The sequence below is a fragment of the Dipodomys merriami genome, unplaced genomic scaffold (assembly GCF_024711535.1).
Source record: "Dipodomys merriami isolate MVZ:Mamm:240054 unplaced genomic scaffold, mDipMer1.0.p SCAF_20, whole genome shotgun sequence".
Lineage (NCBI taxonomy): Eukaryota > Metazoa > Chordata > Mammalia > Rodentia > Heteromyidae > Dipodomys > Dipodomys merriami.
The window spans coordinates 24060340-24084135 of record NW_027203382.1 but is presented as its reverse complement, the minus strand read 5'-3'; the positions used below and the strand labels follow the sequence as shown (position 1 = coordinate 24084135).

General features: G+C 38.0%; 2 protein-coding genes across 6 annotated transcripts in view; one reads left to right on the top strand and one right to left on the bottom strand.

Moving 5' to 3' along the window:
- The window catches only part of LOC138832952 (trafficking protein particle complex subunit 13), a 33683-nt gene extending 19745 nt beyond the window's left edge, over positions 1 to 13938 (bottom strand). For 2 of the 5 annotated variants that reach the window (XM_070031239.1, XM_070031241.1), the window contains exons 1-3: positions 13287 to 13937; positions 1901 to 1969; positions 433 to 532 (exon numbers count right to left, since the gene is read on the bottom strand). In XM_070031239.1, the coding sequence (XP_069887340.1) occupies positions 433 to 532; positions 1901 to 1969; positions 13287 to 13332 (215 nt within the window). In that variant the 5' untranslated portion in view covers positions 13333 to 13937. Of the gene's footprint in view, positions 1 to 432; positions 533 to 1900; positions 1970 to 8306; positions 9562 to 13286 lie in introns of those variants that run through there. The other 3 variants (XM_070031240.1, XM_070031242.1, XM_070031243.1) reach the window with 3 other exon arrangements.
- Positions 13939 to 14026: 88 nt separating this feature from the next.
- The window catches only part of Trim23 (tripartite motif containing 23), a 34766-nt gene continuing 24996 nt past the window's right edge, over positions 14027 to 23796 (top strand). Inside the window, exons 1-2 of the mRNA XM_070031233.1 lie at positions 14027 to 14178; positions 19767 to 19929. Coding sequence (XP_069887334.1) covers positions 14098 to 14178; positions 19767 to 19929 — 244 coding nt within the window. The 5' untranslated portion in view covers positions 14027 to 14097. The remainder of the gene's footprint in view (positions 14179 to 19766; positions 19930 to 23796) is intronic.

The window sequence follows — 23796 nt, the reverse complement described above, 5'->3', positions numbered from 1 at the left end:
AGCTCATAGAAATCAGTAACATTATAGACCATGATAATGACAGTTTGCCTTGTGATGGTTAAAAAGTGTTTGTGACTTTAAGTATCACTATCTCACAATACTGTGAAATTTCTGAAATTTATGTAATCAATCTCAATAAAAAATTAATTTAAAAGAAATAAAAGATCTAGGGGTTATGGATATAGTGCTATGGCTAGAATGCTTAAGGCCCTGGGTTCTAGCCTCAGCAGAAGAAAAGTTAAAACACTATTATTCAACAAACCAGTCTTATTTTATTTGTTGTATGTCACTTGTATAAATAAACAAAACTAGAATCACCTGATTCTTATTTATTTTACCACTTAAATGCATTATGACCATTTTTCCATTCTTTACTAGTTTTTTTGAAAGCATAAATTTATAATAGCTTTATGTGAAATGAATCATTCTTACCCAAAATTTTGAGGTAAAGTCAACATTTCTCCTAACATTAAAGTTTCTGCACCATTTACAGTTGAAGGATCATCTCTCATCAGTTGGTTAAAGAGATCTCCTGTAGCAAGGGAAAAACATATAATTCTAACATTTACCTTCCTAATAAAGTTTACTCACATATAGTTAGGGGTGGTGTGTAGGGGCTTGAATTCAGAGCCTAGGCACTGTCCCTGAATTTTTTTGCTCTAGACTAGCGCTCTATCACTTCAGCCACAACTCCAATTTCATCTTTTGGGTGGTTAGTTGTAGTAAGAGTCTCACAGACTTTCTTGCCACGGCTGGCTTCAAACTACAATCTTCAGATCTTAGCCTCTTCAGTAGGTAGGATTGCAGGTGTAAGCCACCAACGCCCAGCAAATCTAATTTTTAATTTCTAAATCAACATAAAAGTTTTACTTGCAAGGTACAGCATTGCAATTAAATACACATACACAATGTTTAATGCCATTTCTTTTTTTTTTTTTTTTTGCTTTTTAAAAATTCTCTTATAATTATGTATCATTTTTATTCTTTATTAATGCCATTTCTTATCTTTAATTTTTTAAAAAAGCATGCAAAAAGAGTTCTGGCCAGACAAAGTGTCACATGCCTGTAATCCCAGTACTCAGAAGGCCAAGGCAGAAAGACTAAGAGTTCAAAGTTGCCTGGGGTAAATGGTGAGATGAAAGAAAGAACGAAAGAAAAAAAGGGAAGAAAGGAAGAAAGAACAAACGAACGAACAAAAGAGAGAGAGAGGGAGGGAAGGGAAGGGGAGGGAAGGGAAGGGGAGGGAAGGGAAGGGGAGGGAAGGGAAGGGAAGGGAAGGGAAGGGAAGGGAAGGGAAGGGAAGGGAAGAGAAGGGAAGGGAAGGGAAGGGAAGGGAAGGGAAGGGAAGGGAAGGAAGGGAAGGGAAGGGAAGGAAGGGAAGGAAGGGAAGGAAGGGAAGGAAGGGAAGAAAGGGAAGGAAGGGAAGAAAGGGAAGAAGGGAAGAAAGGGAAGGAAGGAAGGGAAAGAAGGAAGGAAGGGAAGGAGGGAGGGAAGGAAGGAGGGAGAGAGGGAGAGAGGGAAGAAAGAGAAAAACTACCACCAACAAACTTATCTTAGAAAGAACAAACATTTCAGAAACAAAAGAAAATGCAGGTCATCTAATGTACCATAAAGATGAAAATAATTTTATATGAAAACAGTACTAATATATACACTGATGGATCATTTGATGACAACTAAAAACTTCTTGTTAACATGGATTTCAACATTATCCTGACATTAGATTATAAATGAGGGCTATAACTTAGATGGCCATCCCAAGTAGAAATGCCAGCAACAAGGAATTCCGAAGTCTGCCCAAGACTGGCAAGCCTGAGCTTATTCCACAATAATGTAGCCAACTCACATTTCAACTTTTCCCTGGGTGCTAACAGAGTAAGCACAACACCCCCATACATACCAGGCAAGTCTTTCTCTTCACATGTAACTGGAATGTTGGTGAATAAAGTAGGCTTAGTCAACCGCATCACTGAAAATTAAGAAAGCAAGCAAATTATTAATATTTCTTTATGTTTAATCATCTCAAGCCTAGTGTTTGGTATTCATCAACTATACTAATCATCATCATACTAATATGAAATGAAACTTAAATGTATTTCCTAAGAATATCTTAATAATTAATACATAATATATAATAACAATGATTAATGATTCATTAGTATATAATAAAAATCTTTGAGAAAAAATTGCTTTAATTTGCAATTTCTACATTATACAAATTACATCAAACAAAATAGACACTAAAAACAAAATTGGAAAAAAGTTTTAAATTTTAAGGTATGTTGGTTAGTCACCAGTTAATCAATAAATGTGCTCTTACGTAATATAAACTATAAAAATCACGAAAATGTCAGCTAATCTGTAGATTTATATAGTTTCAACCCAAATTAGGCTTTTAGATTATGACAGAAAGTATCCGAAGTGTATCTGGAAGAACAAATGAAAATAAGCCAAGAAATTAATAGGGAAAGACATATAAAATATATTTCAATCCATAAGCAACAAACTGGCTTATTAACATAATAGCTTATAACTACAGTAGATAATTCTTATAAAAAAGAACTTACAAAAAAATTAGGTCTGGGGGCTGGTGGTTCGCACCTGTAATCATAGTTACTCAGGAGGCTGAGATCTGAGGATTACAGTTTGAAGCCAACCCAGGCAGGAAAGTCCATGAGACTCTTATCTCCAATAAACCACACACACACACACACACACACACACACACACACACACACACACACACACACACACACACACACACACACACACACACACACACACACACACACACACACACACACACACACACACACACACACACACACACACACACACACACACACACACACACACACACACACACACACACACGTCCGAAATGGAGCTATGGTTCAAATGGTAGAGTGTTACCCTTAGCAATGAAAAGTTCAGGCTACACAAAATGTCAATGAAAAGGAAAAAAAAAATTATAAGGTAATATAATTGGCTAGCTTAACTGGGAAAAACAAAGCCAATAATTTATTAAATAAATTTAATAAAAATTTAAGAAATTTTTAAAAAAGAAGTATGAACAGTTTATTTGATATTAAAATTTAACAAATTTAGCCATGTTTTTTCTCTTTCAGTACCTTGTATTTATCATAAACTACATTCCCCTTTGTTTTTTTTTTTTTTTTTTCTGTCAGTTCTGGGGTTTAAACTCAAGGTTTTGCATTCATGTGGCTTCCTTGCTTTGAACCTTTGGCTTCAAACCTCAATCCTCTATATCAGCCTACTGAGTGGCTTGGATTACAGGCTTCTACTATCATTGTCCATCTTTATTTTTTGCTTGTTTAGAATACTACTTTTCAAACTCCCTGAGGTTCAGGCTCTATGTATCATTTTCAGTTTTGTAACCTGCAATGTCTATATTTGGGATGGGTTCTAGCACACAGTATACTTTAATAGATCTTTGCTGAATGAAAATAGCAGCACCAAAGTCCCCAAGAAACTGTTACTTTGAAGACACAAGTTTTATGTATCCATTAAACAACCTGTTATATATTAGGTAGTTGATTTTTGAAGTCACTTTGTACAGCTAACATTTGCCGAGTATTTACTTGTGCTAAGCATTATGCTAAATAATAAATTTGTTAAAACTTAACAAATGTATGCTGACTGAAAGTGTTATGTTATACAGACAGGACAAAAAAAATGTGTGGTGAGGGTAATTTGTACATGAAGAATTATATAGTAGATAAGTGGTAGAATCCAGATTTGAACCTGGTAATTTTACTCTTTAAAATAAGAATCCTAAGCCTGGTGTCATAAATCTGGAATACTGTCTTACCAAATATTTCTCATAGAATTTCAAGTAAGACTATCTCAAACAAAGTAATATCCAGTAGAGATCAGTGACGTGGGCTGAAGTGATTGGAAAAGATTTCTGGCCTTCACTTTTACTTACTTGAAACAGAATTTTCAATGAATCAATATATTCTTAAGGGAATCCTGAAACACTCAAAACAAAAACAAAAACCACAAGTGGGCCAGGATGGCAGTAGTTCATGACTGCAATACTAACTACTAAGAAGACAGATCTGAAGATCATGGTTCAAAGCCAGCCCAGGCAGGAAAGTCCATGAGACTCTTATTTCCAATTAACCACCAAAAAAAGCTGGAAGTGGACCCATGGTTCAAGTGGTAGGTGCAAAAATGCTAAGGGACAGTATCTAGGCCCTGGGTTCAAGCCTCAGGACCTCCACAAAAAAACAAATAAAACAAAAAGAAAACAAAAAACTGTTGTGTTCATGCAAACAAACATAACCAAAACATCTACAGAGCTTAGTTTTTTTCTTTTTTCTAATATTTTAGTAAGGGATGAGATAGAGTGAGAAGAGTCACTAAAAAGAACTATCCTCTATTAAATATATTGAAAATCTTTCTGAGTATATAGACACATGCCTGTAATCCCAGCTTCTCAGAAAGTATGAGGTGGGAGGGTTTGAGTTCAAGTCTATCTGGAACAACTTAGTGAGATTCCCATCTCAAAAATAAAACTTAACAAAAACAAGTAAAAGTTAAAAGAGAAATCCTTACTTATTGAACCACTTCTCTAGCCCCTGGGCCTCGCTTCCTGCCAGGGCTCCCAAACAGACCTTTATATACCTATTTTGGAATAACAGGTACATGTCACTGTGTCCAGCTGTTGGTTGCGAAGGGTTCTCTTGAAATTTCCTGACTGACTGGCCTTGAACTACTCTCCTCCCAATCTCGGCCTTCTAAGTAGCTAGGATTACAGGTGTGAACCACCAGCGCCCAACCATACTGCAAATCTTAAACCACAAACTATGAAAGCAGAATTAGTGACATATAACTATACAGTTCCTTACACATTAACTTTTTACTTTTTGAAACAGTCTTGCTTCATAACCCAGGCTGGTCTAGAAATCTTTATGAAGTCCAGGCTGTCCTTCAATTCTTCTTGCCTCTGCTTTCCAAATACGAACTGGAGCACTCACACCCGGCTCACTCCTCCAACTTCAAATTAACTAGGGTTTCCCTGAAGTTGTCTAGAAGACAATCTACAACATGCTAGTATCAAACACACATAAAATTGAGTGTTACCTGTCTTACAACGAGTTAATTGACCTCAATTAATTGTAGAGAAGCAACTTTTATACTGATTACTAAATAGTAATTTTCAATCTAGTCTTGAATATTAAAGCAGGTTCATGGTCAAAAAAATTATCTACTCTAGAACTAGGGGCACTATAGTCCACTAGGGGACTACTATTGACACACACCTTCAATCCCAGAGGGTGGAAAACATGAGAGTCAAAGTTAGAGGTCATTATAGGCATAAAGTTAATTAGATATCCTCTCAACAAACAAGTTCAGTGTGCTGTTACACAGTTATAATCCAAGCTATGTAAGAAGAAAGTGGCAGTCAAGGGATAGCTGTAGCTAAAAGTTGTAGAGCATCTGCCTAGCCTCCTATGAGGAAAATGGGCGTGATTTTTAAGTCAAATATTCATTGCATGCATTATCTAGTACCATGTCCAAAAACATTATTAGAAAAAATTAATAAAGCATCCACTCACTTATAAAACACTTATAAATCTCCATCATAAACTAGTGAGCTAAGCCAAATACAACTTTTACATTTTGGCTGGCTAACATATTAAAATATATTAAAATCTTCCTCAGGCTCAAAGTTTTACCACATTCTACAGCTTTATTTATTTAATACTCAAAAGCCCTCAAGTTTGTGACTCCTGGATTACTTTTTGGCATTTTGTGCAGATTAAGTTAAAGTAAATCGTGCATTTTGGAAATTTTCAAAAAAATGTGATTTCTACATTATTTGATAAGTTAGCAGGTGAAATTAGATTTGTCTAGGATCAGGAAAAAGTTTAAAAACAAAAATGGGTCTGGGAAGGTAGCTCAGTGGTAGAGTGCTTGCCTTGCATGCATGAGGCCCTGGGTTTGATTCCTCAACAGCACATAAATAGAAAAAGCTGGAAGTGGCGCTGTGGCTCAAGTGGTAGAGTGCTAGTCTTGAGCTGAAGGGCTCAGGGACAATGTCCAGACCCAGAGTTCAGGCCCCACAACTGACCAAAAAAAGGAAAAATAATCAACAAAGGGTGAACAAATGCAGCAGTAGTACTTGCTAAACACTATGCTGAAAATGTGTTATATAACTTATGGGTGGAGATGGGAGGAGAAAAACTGGGAGTGAGGGAAGGGATGACATATCCAAAAAGATGTGTTCCCATTACCTGACTTAACTGTAACCCCTCTGTATATCACCTTTATAATAATAATTTTAAAATGTTTTAAAGAATCAAAACAAAACCAAAACCCTTACAATTTGGAAGTCTCCCATCTTAGGAGATTCTACATTCTTAGGCCTGGTTATTAACTTGGTAGATGACAAAGTTAAACTCAATCTTTAATTTCGCAGTTAAAAAAAGTTCATACATTAATTGTACAAAGGGGTTTCATTTTGGTATTTACTTGCAGCTTAATCAAATCAAATCAGATATAATCAAACTGATTTCCTAACTTTTTTTTTTTTTTTGTCGGTCGTGGGGCTTGAAACTCTGGGGCCTGGGCGCTGTCCCTCAGCTCTTCAGCTGAAGGCGAGTGCTCTACCACTTGAGCTACAGCGCCACTTCCGGTTTTCTGGTGGTTTATTGGAGATAGGAGTCTCACAGTCTTTCCTGCTCGGGCTGGCTTTGAACCGCGATCCTCAGATCTCAGCCTCCTGAGTAGCTAGGATTACAGGCGTGAGCCACCAGCGCCCGGCTTGATTTCCTAACTTTTAAACCTTAACAACCATGTGATATGTTAAGTCCTAAAAAAGTAAAAACTCCTCCTCCCCTGCATTAGTTTATTTTTGGTGATACTGTGGTATGAATTCAGGGCCTTGAGCTTGCTAGCAAGACACTCACTAGCAATTTTAGTTTTCATTATTTTTCGAGTAGAATCTTGTAGGATGGACTGGATAGGTATTCTCCAATTTACACTTCCTATGCAGCTTAGATGACAGGCATTTACCACCACAGTCAGTAAGTTTTATAGGCTGAGATTTGGCCTCAATACTTTTTTTTCTGTTGTTAGCCTTGAACTTCATCCCTATCAATTTCTGCCTCCTGCATAGCATTAAGTGATTGTGCCCAGCTCCAGTGTTGTTGTTCTTTTATCTTGAAGCATTGATTCACATAGTTATTTTTTAAATAACAGTCTCATCTGAGACAGTAAAAAGTGAACTAAAGAAGTATTTGGATAGAATGAAGCCTATTTAGGAAAAGATGGTCTCTTTAGTTAATGGACTCCATGTTTGTTTGTTTGTTTGTTTTTTGGGGGGGGTCCGGTCGTGGGGCCTGAACTCTGGGCCTGGGCGCTGTCCCTCAGCTCTTCAGCTTGAGGCTAGCGCTCTACCACTTGAGTCACAGCACCACTTCCGGCTTTTTTCTTTTTTTGCTTATGTGGTGCTGAGGAATTGAACCCAGGGCCTCAGGCATACAAGGCAAGTGCTCTACCATTGAGCCAACTTCCCAGCCCTGGACTCCATGTATTATCAGCTAGCTCAGGCTACGAAGAGTCTTCCCCCAAAGGGAGCATTTACTGTGTATTAAGTTCCTTCTATGTCAGACACTGTAGTTACAAGGCAAATATGTGTCTTTCTAGTGAATCTAATCTTACTGTTTTTTTTCAGGAAGCTAGTTTAATAGCACTCTATATAAGTTCTGTAAGCCAAGGGTTCACACTTGTCTTCTTTAATATATCCTAGCATCTAGCACAAAATGAGTATTTTCTTATGTGTTTCTACAAAAACTTATAACCTTTTAATCACTTTGGGTGTTTTTATGAGGTGATGTATAAACCTAATTAACATTTTGCTTATAATAAACTTGCAGTGATCTAATAATCAGCTATGTAACACAACAGCATTAACAGGACCAAATTACTAGAATTGAGAAACTAGAATTCAGTGGTAGGACACTTGCTTGAAGCCCTTGGTCCCAATCCCAATATCAAGAAAGAAAAAGCATTGAATTACTTGTATTAAATAGACAACTTGGGCTCTTAGCCCTAGATGATACGTTCCTTCAAAACAAGTTATAGCATTAGAGATACTTCATAATTTAGACAAATTCTACTTGCTCCTTGGTTTTACAACAACATATTAGCATTTATACATCATTGGAAACATCTGTAAGAGTCTGGTTTCTCTCTGTGAATTACATTCATGCCACTTGAACAGCACTTCCAACAGAATTGCTTTTATTTTTACTTTAAAAAAAATTACACTTGAGTAAGGAAAAAGTAAGTCATAAAGATTCATTAAAATCTACTTTCAATCACTGTAAAGGTATCAGAACAAAAGAATAGAACATTTTACCTCCAAATTCATATCAATAATAATTTATCCTAATTCCATTTAAAAGAATGCTGTTAATATCAGAATCCAGACTTTTTTTTACTTGACAAGCCAGGAATTCACCTTGTACTTATCATTTCTGAGACACAGTCACTATACAATTATTTCTTGACAATGTAAAGAATATGCTATATTATAGAAGCATTAAATTTTATAAAATCATGAAAACATCTTAATAAGTAAAATGTATTTATCTCACTATTTCAGTCCACACTTGGTTCATTCAGAATATTCCATTTTTGGCAATCAGTAGAATTCATTACATACTAAAAATAACACCATATTTATGCACAAATAAATTAATTTTTCCAGTAAGAGCTAATCTAACTTTAAGAAGATTTCCCACATATTCACAGTAAAGAATATCACAGAATACCCATATCTGGCCTAACTGTCTCTGAATTGTAGCATTACAGGAAGGAAGTTCATTGTGTCTAATAATTCGAGTGAGTTTCACCCAAATGTTTTCCAGAGACTGATTACTGCAAACAGTATGTTCTATTGTCCATCTTGCTCTATATAATGAGTGCAAATTTAATGCCTTTATGCTTTCTTGTAATTTTTTAGACAAAGGAAAAATCTTTTTGGTGCAATTATTTCTGGCAATTGAAACACTCCAAGATCTCTTCTTGTGTTGTCTTCTTTTTTCTGATTTTTCATCCTGATTTCCTGAATTAGTCTGTTCAGTCAATGTGTGTGACTGGATTAAGTGCTGCCTTTTCAAGGCTGGTTGAAACTCCAAAAGATCTACTGTGCAATCATAACTCTGTGTTCTTGCACCATGTTCTGAAACGGTCAAGTCCTGTTTCATATCTTCAACTGCTTCTCCAGAAATAATAGGTGGTAATCCTTTGGGTTTGAGTGGAAGTTTGGATCCATCATGAGGAAACCAAGGAATGAATCTTGATAATGGATGAATAGGAAAGTCTTGAATTGCCTTTTCTGCAATCTTTGGCAGTTGTGTGCAATCATACTCATATGGTCGATAATGCAATATTACTTGTGTAGTCATTTTGCAGTAATTCAATAACTCTTAATGAAGAGAAAATTTCTTAGCTGAACTCATCAGAGCTAGAATGCAATTTATTATTACAAGACTGTATCGCTTGTCAAATCAGAGGCAACAGGACCTAAAGTAGAAGTATTGCAAAAAATAAGATATAGTACAGAAAACCTGTATACAAACAGGTAGGGAGAAAAACAAAACAAAAACAAACAAAAAAGTCCCTATATATAATTTTAATCAAATACCATCAGCAAATGTGAATGTAATGGACAACCGTGAAAATCCTTTCTCAACGGAATAGGAGATGCTTATTAAGATCACTTCCAGCTCAAAATCTTAGTTGTTAACATGTCTAACTCAATAGAAATAAAACACTTCAAAGTATTAATACATTAAGCTATCTTAGTCTTAAAAATTTAGCAGAGGCTGGGCACTGGTGGCTCACACCTGTAATCCTAGCTACCACTCAGAAGATTGAGATATGAGGATCACCATTCCAAGCCATCTGGGGCAGGAAAGACCTTGAGACTCTTACCTCCAATTAACCACAGAAAACTGGAAGTGGTGCTGTGGCTTAAAGTGGTAGAGCACTGACCTTGAGGGAAAAATCTCAGAGATTGTGCCCAGGCCCTGAGTTCAAGCCCCATGACTGAGAAATAAACAAACCAACAAACAAAAGAAAACCTGTAACAGAAACAGAGTACTCTAGTGATTCTTAAAATACTGGAGTCATATAATATAGTACTTAAAAATCTGAGATATCTGAAGTGAATATAATGAAATCAGTATAATTTTTAATCTATATGGGAGAAAAGGAGTTGCCTTCATTTTTATGAATTCTACCAAATATAGATATTTAGGTATGATACATCATTCTCAGATGTAAATACCTAAAAATGCATATGGCTGGTTATAAGTCAGTCTTCCCTGTATAACCTGGGCACTTTCACTGTATTAAGACCTCAGTACCATGGCTCCTAAATTTCACTTGGAGGAAGAATAAGAACTAGACTTTTTTTTTTCACCCACAGATGTTCTCAGTTGCCTTCAACTGAAGCCACTGATAATAAGTTTCAGCACACCTCTGCTCCAGGATGTGATTTTTAAGTTGGGCTTCTTAACTAAGTTGTAAGACTCATAATGCAGGCCTTTTCATATCCTAATCTACTATAGAAAAAAAAGTAAAAAAAAAAAAAAAGTAAGAGGATGAATCCCTTCCTACCCCAAATTATTAGAGAACTAATTAATGAGGGTTCTCCCAGCTGGAGGGTTATCAATGATAGATACACCTATCATTATGTCTTAAGAGATCCCAAGTCTGATTCTGAAGAGTTAAGAAGTAACTACTCACATAATCCTGTCATTAAGTTTGGTAACTCTCAAATTTGTAAATGAATGCTTAACATCCATAATTTTAATAGGTGGTAGCATATTTTTAAATATGTGGTAACATATTTTCCCAAGAATAATATTTCTCTTATTTTCCCAAGAATAACTTTTTCTCTTTCCTTTCCTTAAATTGTGTAGGACATTGAAAATTCTTTCATTGTTGTCTGAATTTATTCATTATTGTACTCAGGGCCAACTGAAGTTGTGAGAGCTTCATTTAAATAATGTTCTTTTTATTGAAGAGCAACAAGATACGATCTTAGCAGTTTACATTTTAATATAAGAAAAGCAAACAAGTGACCATTTAAATTGATATATTTTTTGGCACCAATAAAATTAGAACTTGTGAAAACTCTGAATTAACTAAAACATCAGGGGAAGAACAATACTAAAGGTGAAAAACTATCGATATAATGCACTTGTCCTTTTAGTCCTTAAATATTCTTTACTAGGTATCTTGTGAGGTTTTTGTTTTGCCAGTCCTGGGATTTGAACTCAGGGTCTGGGCACTGTCCTTAAGCTTCTTTTGCTCAAGGCTAGCACTCTACCACTTGAGCCACAGCACCACTTCCAGCTTTTTCTTTTTTTAAATTTTTTTGTCATCGGTTGTGGGGCTTGAACTCTGGAACTGGGTGCTGTCCCTGAGTTCTTCAGCTTAAGGCTAGTACTCTACCACTGTGCCAAGTACCACTTCTGGCTTTTTCTGCTTATGTGGTGCTGAGGAATCAAACCCAGAGCCTCATGCATGCAAGGCAAGCATTCTACCACAGAGCCACCTTCCAAGCCCCACTTGCAGCTTTTTCTGTCTATGTAGCACTGAAGAACCCAACCTAGGGCTTCATGCATGCTAAGCAAGTACTCTACCACTAAGCCACATTCCTAGACTGATATCGTGTATTTTTCTGTTTTTGCTTTTTGTGAGGTTTGTTGTTTTTGTCGGTCATGGGGCTTGAAATCTAGACCTGGGCACTGTCACTCAGCAATTCAGCTCAAGGCTAGTGTTCTACCACTTGAGCCACTTCCCGTTTTCTAGTCGTTTACTGGAAGTAAGAGTCTCATGGACTTTCCTGCAGGGCTGGCTTTGAACCATGATCTTCAGATTTCAACTTCCTGAATAGTTAGGATTACAAGCGTGAGGTACAAGTGCCCGGCTATCTTGCGTTTTTGAAACAGAAAAATAAACATCAGAAACAACAGAAAACTAAAAATTTCCAATGGCAATTAGACTTCATATACCTAGAATTTGTGTCTAATAGTATCATAGTGTTCAATTTGTATAAAGTCACATCTAGCAACTAATATAACTGCTCCAAATTCAAAGAAGTCAGTAAGGTAATGAATAATCTGAAAATGCTATTTCACTCATTAGAGACAGACAATACAACACCATAAAATGGTGTTCAAATGTTACTAGGAATGTGATCTTGGAAAAGTTGCTTTCAACCTCCTTTATACATACTTGATGTGAGACTAAGGTAGTGAATATCAAGTAGGTTTCTTTTATCTATAGTCTACTTTAGTCTACATCATCTGCTCAGGCTAAACATACAGGTTCCGTTGCTATATCAAACATTGCAAAGTTTTTACATTCTACATTAAGAGACAATCTTGTCCACTCCAGCTATCAGTGTATGACTCAATATGGATGCCATCAGAAAGTTAAGTGCAATTCAAATGAATTCAAGTATCTACCTAGCATTTCTCCACCACAATACTAGAAGGCATTGATGAATGGAGCGTCCAACTGCAATACTAACTTTGCAGATAAAAGTCTGGGGACTCTGTTCGTGCCACACAGAGATAGAAAACTTCCCATTAAATGTCCGCTGTAATCTAATCTGGTTCAGAAATCTATCTCTCCAATAGGGTCAGGGCGGCAGTTTCCGAGAGTAACATCTAGTGATTACAGACAGCAGTGTGGAACACAACCGTGGATTATTATCAGGTTTATATTTCATTCTAGAAAACAGCTTTTTCGTGTGTGTGTGTGTGTGTGTGTGTGTGTGTGTGTGTGCGTGTGTGTGTAAGAGGGAGGGAGAGAGGGCGAAAGAGAGGACGCGCCGGTCCTGGGACTCGAACTCAGGGCCCGAAGGTTGTCCCTGGCCTTTATTGGTCAAGGTTAAGCAGTTTAGCACGGGAGCCACAGCTCCACTTCTGGCTTTTAGGTGGTTAACCGTAGATAGAGTCTGGTGGTATTTTCTACCTAGACTGACTCCCAATTGTAAGCCTGAGATCATAGATTCCTGAGTAGCTAGGGTTGCAGGAGTGAGCCACGGGGGTCCGGCTGGAAGGCTGCTCGTAAATCTAAAACCGAAACGGGGTGAAACTCCTCGTGTTGGTGGCCCAGGAGAGCACTGGCAGGCCTTCTGGACGAGGCGTACGCCCCAGAGGCCGAGTCCACGCAAGAGAGGGTCAGAAGGAAAGAAAACAGTAAGGAGACCCACGACCACCCAAGTTTACCTTTCAGCGCCAGCAGGTGCTCCTGTTTGGGGGGATTCACTTCCATGTTGACCGGCACTTTGCCCGGCGGCCTACGGGGGCTGACGAGGTCCACCGTGGCCCGGAAGAAAACGGAAAAGCGCACTCGCGGGAAGGCGGCTTCCAGCGCCCAGGCAGCGACTTCGTTTGGCTGATAGACCCTAAAATACTTAAATTTTGCTATGTCCTTTAAAGCTCCAACGGCTTCTTTCTCCCAAGGTCATTCCTAAAGTCTCAGAGACACTAAGCATTAAGAAAAGCTAGTTTCCAGCTAAAAAAAAGAATCACACAAAAGGACTTCACGAAACCAACGCCGCGTCTGACGCTAGCGAAAGCCTACGAAGCGGAGGGGCGGGGTAGAGAAAAGGACTGTGGCATGCTGGGAGTTGTAGTTTCTCTATATGTCCATACCACTGCATGCAGGGGGATGTAGTCCACTCCGGTCTCCTCCCGGCTGGGTTGCAGTTTGGAGAAGAAATCTTGCCGAAGCAGTGGTCACACCTAAAATTTTACTTCTACTCCTTGTTTAACCTTTTTTTTTTTTTTTTAAATTTTCCATCCATGACTCGCAGACTTTCTGAAAAATGAAAGTGCGCATGCGCACTTTGGCTGTGCCGCCAAACGGCCTGCGCCTGACGTGGGGGAGTGGAGAGAGCAGGGAGCTGCCCTCTCAACTGTAGTGCGCCTGTTCGCCCGCAGCGCGCGCGCGGGTGCCTCTGGGTAGCCGGTGGCTGAACCCCGCCTCACAGTTGAAGGCTCTGACGGCTGCATCTTCGGCGCCGCTCCTTCCAGGATGGCTACCCTGGTTGTAAACAAGCTAGCAGCCGGACTAGACAGTGGCCGGCAGGGCAGCCGGGGTATGACTGTGGTGAAGGTGAGCGACCTTGCGTGCTCTGTTCTCCACCATCGGCCTCCCTTTGGTCCACCCTGGAAATCTGGCTGCGTCGTTGAGGCCCGGTCTTGGATGGGCGGGATGCGCGACCTCGGGCCGGCCCCCCCAGAGGCTTACTGGTCTCCCCCTCCTTACTCCTCTGTTACCCTTACCCTCCGGGCCCGCCAGGTCTGTTTATACAGATTAAGAGACGTGTTTGTAGGAAAGGACTTTGTGGGCCTGTGAGAGAGATCTGTGTTGCTCTGTCTCCAGGTCCTTTACATTTGGCAAAGTCAACAGGCATGAATTAGCTTATTAAAAAAAAGAATTAGGCTGAGCCATTGCCATCGTTCATATCTACTTTTGTGGTAGATGTTAATTCATATTTTACAATAGGGAAGGAAACCCAGATTTACATAAACGCAGTATGTGGCAAAAGTTCTGAATTTCTGGCCCTAAAGTCTGCTTTTCATGACTGTACTTTGTAATCATACATCTGTTAGTTGTTGAGATGCCTGGCCCCTTTGCTTTTAGTATTCTCTGAATTTTGAGACGTCTACTGCAGCATAACCTGTCATTAACACTGATGTATGAATTGCCCTATGCTTGAAGATGCATTTACTCATAGTTAACATACGTGAAACTATTCTCGTACATTGAAATATGGAAAGATATGGAGAGAATAACTGTGTACCCTCCAGGATCGTATGTAAAGACATTGGTAACTCTCTTTTGTGACTATATGTCAACATATAGTCCTGTAATTCTGATTATAATACTGATATTAATATAATTTTTTAAATTTCCACAAGTAGTTTTATTGTACAATCACAATTGACTTCAGAACTATTTCTGAAGTCCTTTTAATGTCTTGAATTGGCACCGGTAATTTCCCATTGAGGTTTGGTTTTATTTGGCAACAAATAAAATATTTATGTCCATCACTTATTATTAGTCGATATTAGTGGATAATGATGCACAGCATAACTCGTTATAAGGCATATTGTATAGTTGAGAGCGCCTTTTTTGAATTGTGCTTTTGCTAAGTAGAAGATAATGAAGATTATTTTGTGTGTAATTTGTAAGTTTTAGTCCACAATTGGAGTGGGTGTCATAGCTATTTCCATTTCTGTTAATCTCAAAAGTGTACATAAACTTGGATGTAATCCCACTTTGTTAGACCACTGGATTTGATATATAAGAGGCACACTTCCTTTTCCTTTTCATCTTAGCTTGTAAAATGTGCCTAACTGCAATATGAGAAACCTTTTTGAGAAAGCAAGAAGTAGTCATTGAAAGGAAAAGGTCAAAGTAAATAATGTTATTAATATGTAAAACAGCCTCTTGTTAAACAAGTTGGTGATGACAGAGTCACTAGGGAAAACAAAAATCTGATATTGTGAAGTAAGTATAGAAATATATTACAGAATTTTCAAAATGAGCCTTTTTTAGTATTTATGGCTATAGTCTTAATTTATGGTTTATTAAATTTGATTTATATATAAGTTTGAAGATTCATTTGTAATATCTGCAATGTAATATTAAAAGTGTGTTTTTAAAATCTAGGACAAGGCACTGGTGGATCATACCTGTAATCCTAGCTACTCAGGAGGCAGAGAGATGAGGATTGTAGTTGCAAAGCAGCCCAAGCAAGAAAAGTCCCCTTGAGACTCTGCAATTAACCACTCACAAAGCAGAAGTCCAGCTGTGGCAAAAAGTGGTAGAGCACTAGCCTTGAGAAAAGATCTCAGGGATAGCACCCAGATCCTGAGTTCAAGCCTCAGAGCCAACAAGGAAAAAAATATTTATCAGTGCTTAATTTATTATTCTGTTAGCTGCAAGTCCCATTCATAGATACTGAGGAAAAAAATTTCTTAGTGTATTATTTGCTAAGTAGAAACTTGTATTCTTCTTGGACCTTTGTTTCACTGATCATACATCTATTAGTTGTTGAGATACCTGTCCCCTCCTCTTTTAGTATTCTCTGAATTTTGAGATGTAACTGGTCATTAACACTGATGTATGAATTGCCCTATGCTTGAAGTTGAGCTTTCTTCAATGTATAAATAAATGATTTAAAATGCATTTACTCATAGTTAACATACGTGAAACTATCTTCTAGTGCTTTTCAAAAAAATTTTCTGCTGGCAATGTAAATTCTCTAGTGCAGGGATTGGATTAAAGAAGTAAGATATAAATGAACTAAGAAAGATTTAATTTTTTTACTTTATTGTCCTAGCTTTATTATATAATCACAATGAGAGCATTTATAAGAATGTTGAATTTGTTTTCTAATACCTAATTCTGTGTTGATTTTGGAAAAGTGAAATATCTTTAAAAATATAAGCTAAATTAAAATGTCTGTGTCTATGTCTAATTTTTTTTCTTTTTTTTGTGGGTTGTGTGGCCTGAACTCTGGGCCTAGGCACTGTCCCTCAGCTCCTCAGCTAAGGCTAGTGCTCTACCACTTGAGTCACAGCGCCACTTCTGGCTTTTTGTGTTTATGTGGTGCTAAGGAATCGAACCCAGGGCCTCATGCATGCAAGACAAGCACTCTACCACTGAGCCACCTTCCCAGCTCTCTATGTATAATTTATGCATAGCTTTGCCCCAATGGTTTCTCATAGGAAACCGATGTTCTAAGGTGAATTGGTTTCCTACATACCCTTCCAGGAAGACAGTATGCTAATATACCAATTTTCACTTTGCTTTATTCATATTTATTCATATTCTCTCTCCCTTCATTCCCCCTACCCTCTAAAAATCTTCCTAAGGTTTCTTACTAATCTGGGTAATTTTATAGCATATAAATTTAATTTCTTTTCCAATTTGGTATTGATGTATATATTCTTTGTTTTCAATTTTTGTGTCTGTATTGGGGTTTGAATTCAGGGCTAGGATGTGTTTTCAATTTTTAGATTACTCAACTGGTTCTATAATGAATAACATATACATCTTGTCATATGTGTTTGACATATTTAAAATACAAATTCTTGTAGCTAGAATTATTGTTATTTAAACTATTAGTATTGTCAAGTTGATTCTGCAGAGACTGTTAACACTGAATAAATATAACAATCAGCAGTATATGACATTGATTTTATATACTGTTATTAATACAGACTGTCACCCAACTTTTTGTAAAAGAAAAAAAAGTATCTTGATACAGTTTTACTTTTCATTTCTCTAAGAGGTAGGGTAAATTTTTTATATATTAAAATTTTTACCCTTTTTCTGCGAACTATGTTATATTTAAGCTTCTTTTGACTCATACTAGAATGAAAGATAATTATGAATTATCTGTTTATAATTAACTATGTTTTCATCTCACTTGCTTTAGTCAGAATTAATTACTGAAGTAAGTTTAAAATTTTAATGGATCCAATCTGGGTGCTGGTGGCTCATGCCTGTAATCCTAGACACTCATGAGGCTGAACCCTGGAGGATTATAGTTTCAGCCAGCCTGGGTAGAAAAGTCCTCCAGAATCCATCCTCCAAATAACCAGTAGAAAGCTGAACTAAAAGCCAGGTGCCCATGACTCATGTCCGTAGACATAGCTGCTCAGGAGGCAGAGATCTGAGGATCACAGCTCAAAGACAGTCAAGGCAGGAAAATCCAAGAGACTCTTATTTCCAACTACCCAAAAGCCAGAAGTGGAGCTGTGACTCAAGTGGTAGAGCCCTAGCTTTGAGCAAAAAAGCTCAGGGATTGCTCCCAGGTGCTGAGTTCAAGCCCTAGGATTGGCACCAAAACAGCAAAACAAACAAACAAGGGAAGGAAGGGAGGGAGGGAGGAAGCTAAATTGGAGGTGTCAAGCACCACATGTTAACAAGAAAGCCAAATTATAGTTTGAGTTCCTGAGTTCAAGTCTTGGTACCTGTAGCCAAAATTAATTAATTAATTAATTAATTAATTAATTAAAATACCCAAAACTACTTTGAGGTTTCTCCTTTTTGTGTTGTATGTTTGGTGATGACTTGAATTATTTTCAACTTTATTTTGTTGGGCTTTATTTACATACACACATAGATGCTTGTTATTTGGGACAAACAGCCCTGTACTACTCTGTCTAATGGAAAGACAGGCTAGAAAGTCAAAAAAGGTGTTGGAAGTATTTGAATATTACAGTGGACACATCCTGAGAATAGGCCCGAAGGATAATATAGTCACTTTAGTTGGACTGAGCTATAGATAGAAATAGAAAAGTTACTCAGGAATTGTTAGTTTATTAATGTGACAGAAATAGCATTTAATAAGAAAAATATTTGTTTAGCCATTTTTTAGTATAAAGGAAGTTAAGTATTTTATCACATAAAATCTATATGATAAACTCAGAACCGAGAGTTCTAAAGTACATGGTAGTGAAGCAGTATGGACCATATTGTAGCAGAAAGGCAGACACAGAAGTTTATAGTATTGTGGGTGTTTCAAACTTAATATTATAAGACATGAGTTAGGCATGGAAGCATGAAGATGTTTTACTGCTAGAAATACGGTTTAGTCACTAAAACAATCACATGATCCTGAGAATCAGAATATATTATTCTTAGACCTGTCTTTTGTATGGCTTTTGGGAAATCATATACATGTAATTGAAACTAAGTAGATAAAATAGTTTTCTAACCCACGGTTGTATTTATTAATGAAGAACAGAAATCTAAGTCTTAGCTGAATGTATTTTGGACTTTACATTATTTGCTGTAAGTTGACAATAGAAAATATTTGAACATTATTTGTGGTCTTTTTTTTTTTTGGCTAGTTGTGGGGTCTGAACTCTGGGCCTGGGCGCTGTCCCTCAGCTCTTCAGCTCAAGGCTAGTGCTCTATTTGAGCCACAGCGCCACTTCGAGCTTTTTCTGCTCAGCACCTCATGCATGCAAGGCAGGCACTCTACCACTGAGACACCTTCCCAGCCCCTTGTGGTCTTTTCTTACAAGTTCTTTATCATTTGGAAATATAACTATCATCCCAGTTCATTAGATTGTTTTTGTTGAAATTAATGATGACTTATTGCCATAAAATAGTTGCACAGAAATTCCTTTAGTTGCATTCATTATATGTTGTTATAACGTATAGAGTTTTCAGAAGGAACAGTAATGTTAGTTGATAATTTTATCTTGGTCTTTAAAACTTACTATTTTAAGAACACTTCACTATCACCCAATTTTGACAAGGTCTATCAGATGGAATGACTAATTTCTAAATTTTTAGAAGTGATTTAAAGTACTTTAAAGTGACCATTTTTTTCATGACAGAGCAAAGAACAATGTTGAATTGTTATATTGGTTCAGTGGTTTTTTTTTTTTTTTTTTTTTTTTGTCGGTCATGGGGCTTGAACTCTGAGCCTGGGCGCTGTCCCTCAGCTCTTCAGCTCAAGGAGAGCACTCTACCACTTGAGCTACAGCGCCACTTCCGGTTTTCTGGTGATTTATTGGAGATAGGAGTCTCACGGTCTCTCCTGCCCGGGCTGGCTTTGAACCGTGATCCTCAGATCTCAGCCTCCTGAGTAGCTAGGATTACAGGCGTGAGCCACCAGCGCCCAGCTTGGTTCAGTGTTTTTAAACTTGAAATATGTGTGCCTATAATTCTAGGTTCTGGAGTGTGGAGTTTGTGAAGATGTCTTTTCTTTGCAAGGAGACAAAGTTCCTCGTCTTTTGCTTTGTGGACACACAGTCTGTCATGATTGTCTCACTCGACTACCTCTTCATGGAAGAGCAATACGGTGCCCATTTGATCGACAAGTAACAGATCTAGGTAAGAAAATTATTCACTTGGATTGAAGGCTGAAAATTAGGAGGACACTTATGACTTCTGCCTATAATCCTAGCTACTCAGGAGGCTGATTGGGGGCCAACCACAGGCATGAAAGTCAGTGAGACTCGTACCTCCAATTAACCACTCAAAACCCGGCAGTGGAGCTGTGGCTCAAAGTGGTAGAATGCTAGCCTTGAGCATAAAAGCTTAGGGACAATGTCCTCAAGTTCAAGCCCAGCAACCACCAACAACAGAAAAGCCTGAAAATTATATAAGACAAATGTCACAGAAATAATGTCTTTACACTTGAGTTTTATTTGATATTTTTTGTTGGTCGTGGAGCTTGAACTGTGGGCCTGGGCGCTGTCCTTGAGCTTTTTAGCTTAAGGCAAATTCTCTACTACTTGAGCCATAGCTCCACTTCCTGTTTTCTGGTGGTTAATTGGTGGTAAGAGTCTCAAGGACTTCCTGCCCTGGCTGGCTTTGAACCACGATCCTCAGATCTCAGCCTCCTGAGTAGCTAGGATTACAAGCATGAGCCATGAGTGCCCGGCAGCACTTGATGTTTTAGATTGCAAAATTCCACAATATCTTTCAAAATGTTTGAGTCTCTGATAAGATTAGTAATTTTCTAAATGTAAACTAGCACTCAAATTACTAATTTTCTTTCATCAAACATTGAGATGAGTTTATATTCAATATGTATCTGTGAAGAACTTTACAACACCTGGGAAATATGTGCTTTCCTTATTCAAACAAATGAGAAAAGTATTTATCATAAATTAGATATTTGTTTGAAGCTACTAATCCAATAAAACAAAGTTTTCTTACAAAAGAATGAACCAGTGATAAAAATACAGATAAAGCCATTGGAGTCTCATTAAATTTTTATTTACTAGAATCAGAGAAGAAATATGTTTGTATTTGTTATGATTGTTCCTTCTGGTGTGTGTGTGTGTGTGCGCGTGTGCGCGTGTGTATGTGTGTGTGTGTGTGTGTGTGTGTGTGTGTACTCACGCTCCAGCCTTGGTGCTTGAACTTGGGCCTGGGCACTGTCCCTGAGTTAGGGGATATGAGTATTTGTGCACTAAGCTAATACTCTATAACTTCAGCACCAGAACTGGCTCTTTTGCTGATTAATTGAAGATGAGAGTATCATAGCCAGTCTAGGTTGAGATCCTCAGATCCCATCCTCCTGAGTAGTTAGTATTACAGGCATGAGCCATTGATGCTTGTTTTGGGGGTTTTTTTTGGTCTTTTTTTGTTGTTGTTTTCTTTTTGGTTTTTTATTTTTTTGTGGGTCTCGGGGCTTGAACTCTGGGCCTGGGTGCTATCCCTGCACTCTTCAGCTCAAGGTGAGCACTCTACTGCTTGAGCCACAGCACCACTTCTGGTTTTCTAGTGGTTTATTGAAGATAAGAGTCTCATAGACTTTCCTTCCCCAGGCTGGCTTTGAATCGTGATCCTCAGATCTCAGCCTGCTGAGTAGCTAGTATTACAGCTGTGAGCCACTGGCTCCCAGCTTATTTTATTTATTTATCTATTTTTCTGCTTATGTGGTGCTGAGGAATCGAACCCAGGGCCTCATGTATGCAAGGCAAGCACTCTACCACTGAGCCACCTTCCCAGCCTCAACCCAGCTTAATTTAATATTACATATCAAGTAAAACACGTTTAAAGTAATTTATTGACCTACAAAAAGATACAAGAGTTTTAATATGTTTTGTTTTTGTTTTTACTGGATAAAACATTTTTAATTGGTGTTATAAAGGTGATGTACAGAGGGGTTAAAGTTAAAGTCAGAATGAGTACATTTCTTTTTGAACAATGTCATCTCTTGCCTCTGTCCCAGATTTTCCCTCTCATCCTCATGCAAAAGTTCATTTTTAACATAGAGTCTAGTGAATCCTACTACTGCATTTGTTCATCCCAGGAGGAAGTTTTTAAGACACTGTTTATGATGAGTCAGGAGTTTTCTTCTTGCACAGTGAGGTGCTCAGGGTGGTTGGAGGCTCTGTGATAGGTATCTTTCCCCATGGGACATGGGGAACAATGGCTTTCTTGTCTTACTATATTGCTGAAGTTCTGCATAAACAAAACAAATAAATCTTTGTTATTTTTAAGACATCAAAATTTTAAAGTTGTTTTGACCATTATGGAATTCTTAAGTGATATACAAGCCAGTATATAGCTACTACTTACTGGGGCTTATGGGTATGTGCTAATTATGTGATGACAGAATAATTGGAGAATTATCAATTGAAAGCCTTGTGTATTTCTGCATTTTTATATAAATAGAGTAGGTAGAACTCAGCTTGTCATAGGAAAACTTTGTAGGGAGGCAACAAGGCTAAGAAAAAAATAGTTGAGTGGTAGTGTAATGGTATTTGGGAAAGGAGATCACAGAAATCAGAGAAGATAAACATACTTAGCCTTGGTTAAAAAAAAAAAAAAAGAAAAAAAAAAAAGAAGAGTCAAGAAGGAAAAAAGCCCATTACCCTTTTACATATTTTTTGTCAACAAACATTCAGTAGCAGAAATATAAAGTATTTTGTTATATTAGCTTGCCATGGAGAGTTAGCCCTAACTGCTAACTGGCTTTTATTTAAAGGTTTAGGAATGCTCTGTGTGTGTGTGCGCACGCTCACGCGTGCATGTGTGTGTATGAGAGAGACAGACAGACAGACAGACAGACAGACAGAGACCGAGAGGGAGACAGAGAGCATGCACATATGCTTGTCTGCTAGTTTTGGGTAAAAGAAACACTGGTTCTTTTAAATGTGCTATCTAAAAGGGATTGATGCCAGGTACTAGTGGCTCATGTCTGTAATCCTAGCTACTCAGGAAGCTGAGATCTGAGGATTATGGTTCAATGCTAGCTCAGGCAGGAAAGTCTGTGAGACTTTTATCTCCAGTCAACCACCAGAAAACCAAAAGTAATACTGTGGCTCAAATTGGTAGAATGCTAGCTAGCCCTGAGCAAAAATAGCTTAGTGACAGCATTTAGGCCCCCTGAGTTCAAGCCTCATGACCCACAAAACCAAAACAAAACAAAACAAAAAAACCCTGTACAAATGAATAAATAAAATTGGTGTAAAGCTCTGGATCTTTTTTTTTTTTTTTTTGGGTCTGGTCGTGGGGCCTGAACTCTGGGCCTGGGCGCTGTCCCTCAGCTCTTCAGCTCAAGGCTAGCGCTCTATCACTTGAGCCACAGAGCCACTTCCAGCTTTTTTCTTTTTGCTTATGTGGTGCTGAGGAATCGAACCCAGGGCCTCAGGCATGAAAGGCAAGCACTCTACCACTGAGCCACCTTCCCAGCCCATAAGGGTTTTAGTTTCTTTGTTTTGTTTTTGTTTTTTGGGGGGGTTCTGGTCCTGGGGCCTGAACTCTGGGCCTGGGCGCTGTCCCTCAGCTTTTCAGCTCAAGGTGAGTGCTCTACCACTTGAGCCACAGCGCCACTTCCGGCTTTTTTTTCTGCTTATGTGGTGCTGAGGAATCGAACCCAGGGCCTCATATATGCAAGGCAAGCGCTCTACCACTGAGCCACCTTCCTAGCCCCGCTCTTGATCTTTCTATGAGAAGGAACTTATATAGGAATTTAAAGATGAATCTTTAGCTCTTGTAGTTCCAGTTTGCTTAGAGATGGATATTTTTAGGCAGGTATATCATTCATATAATGACTTACAAACATGAATCTTGTATCTTATTTGTGATCATAAAGTGAATTTAGTTGGATATAAAAAACTTTTTTTTTTTTTTAAGCCAGGCGCCGGTGGCTCAGGCTGAGCTACTCAGAGGCTGAGATCTGAGGATCACGATTCAAAGCCAGCCCAGGCAGGAAAATCAGTGAGACTCTTATCTCCAATA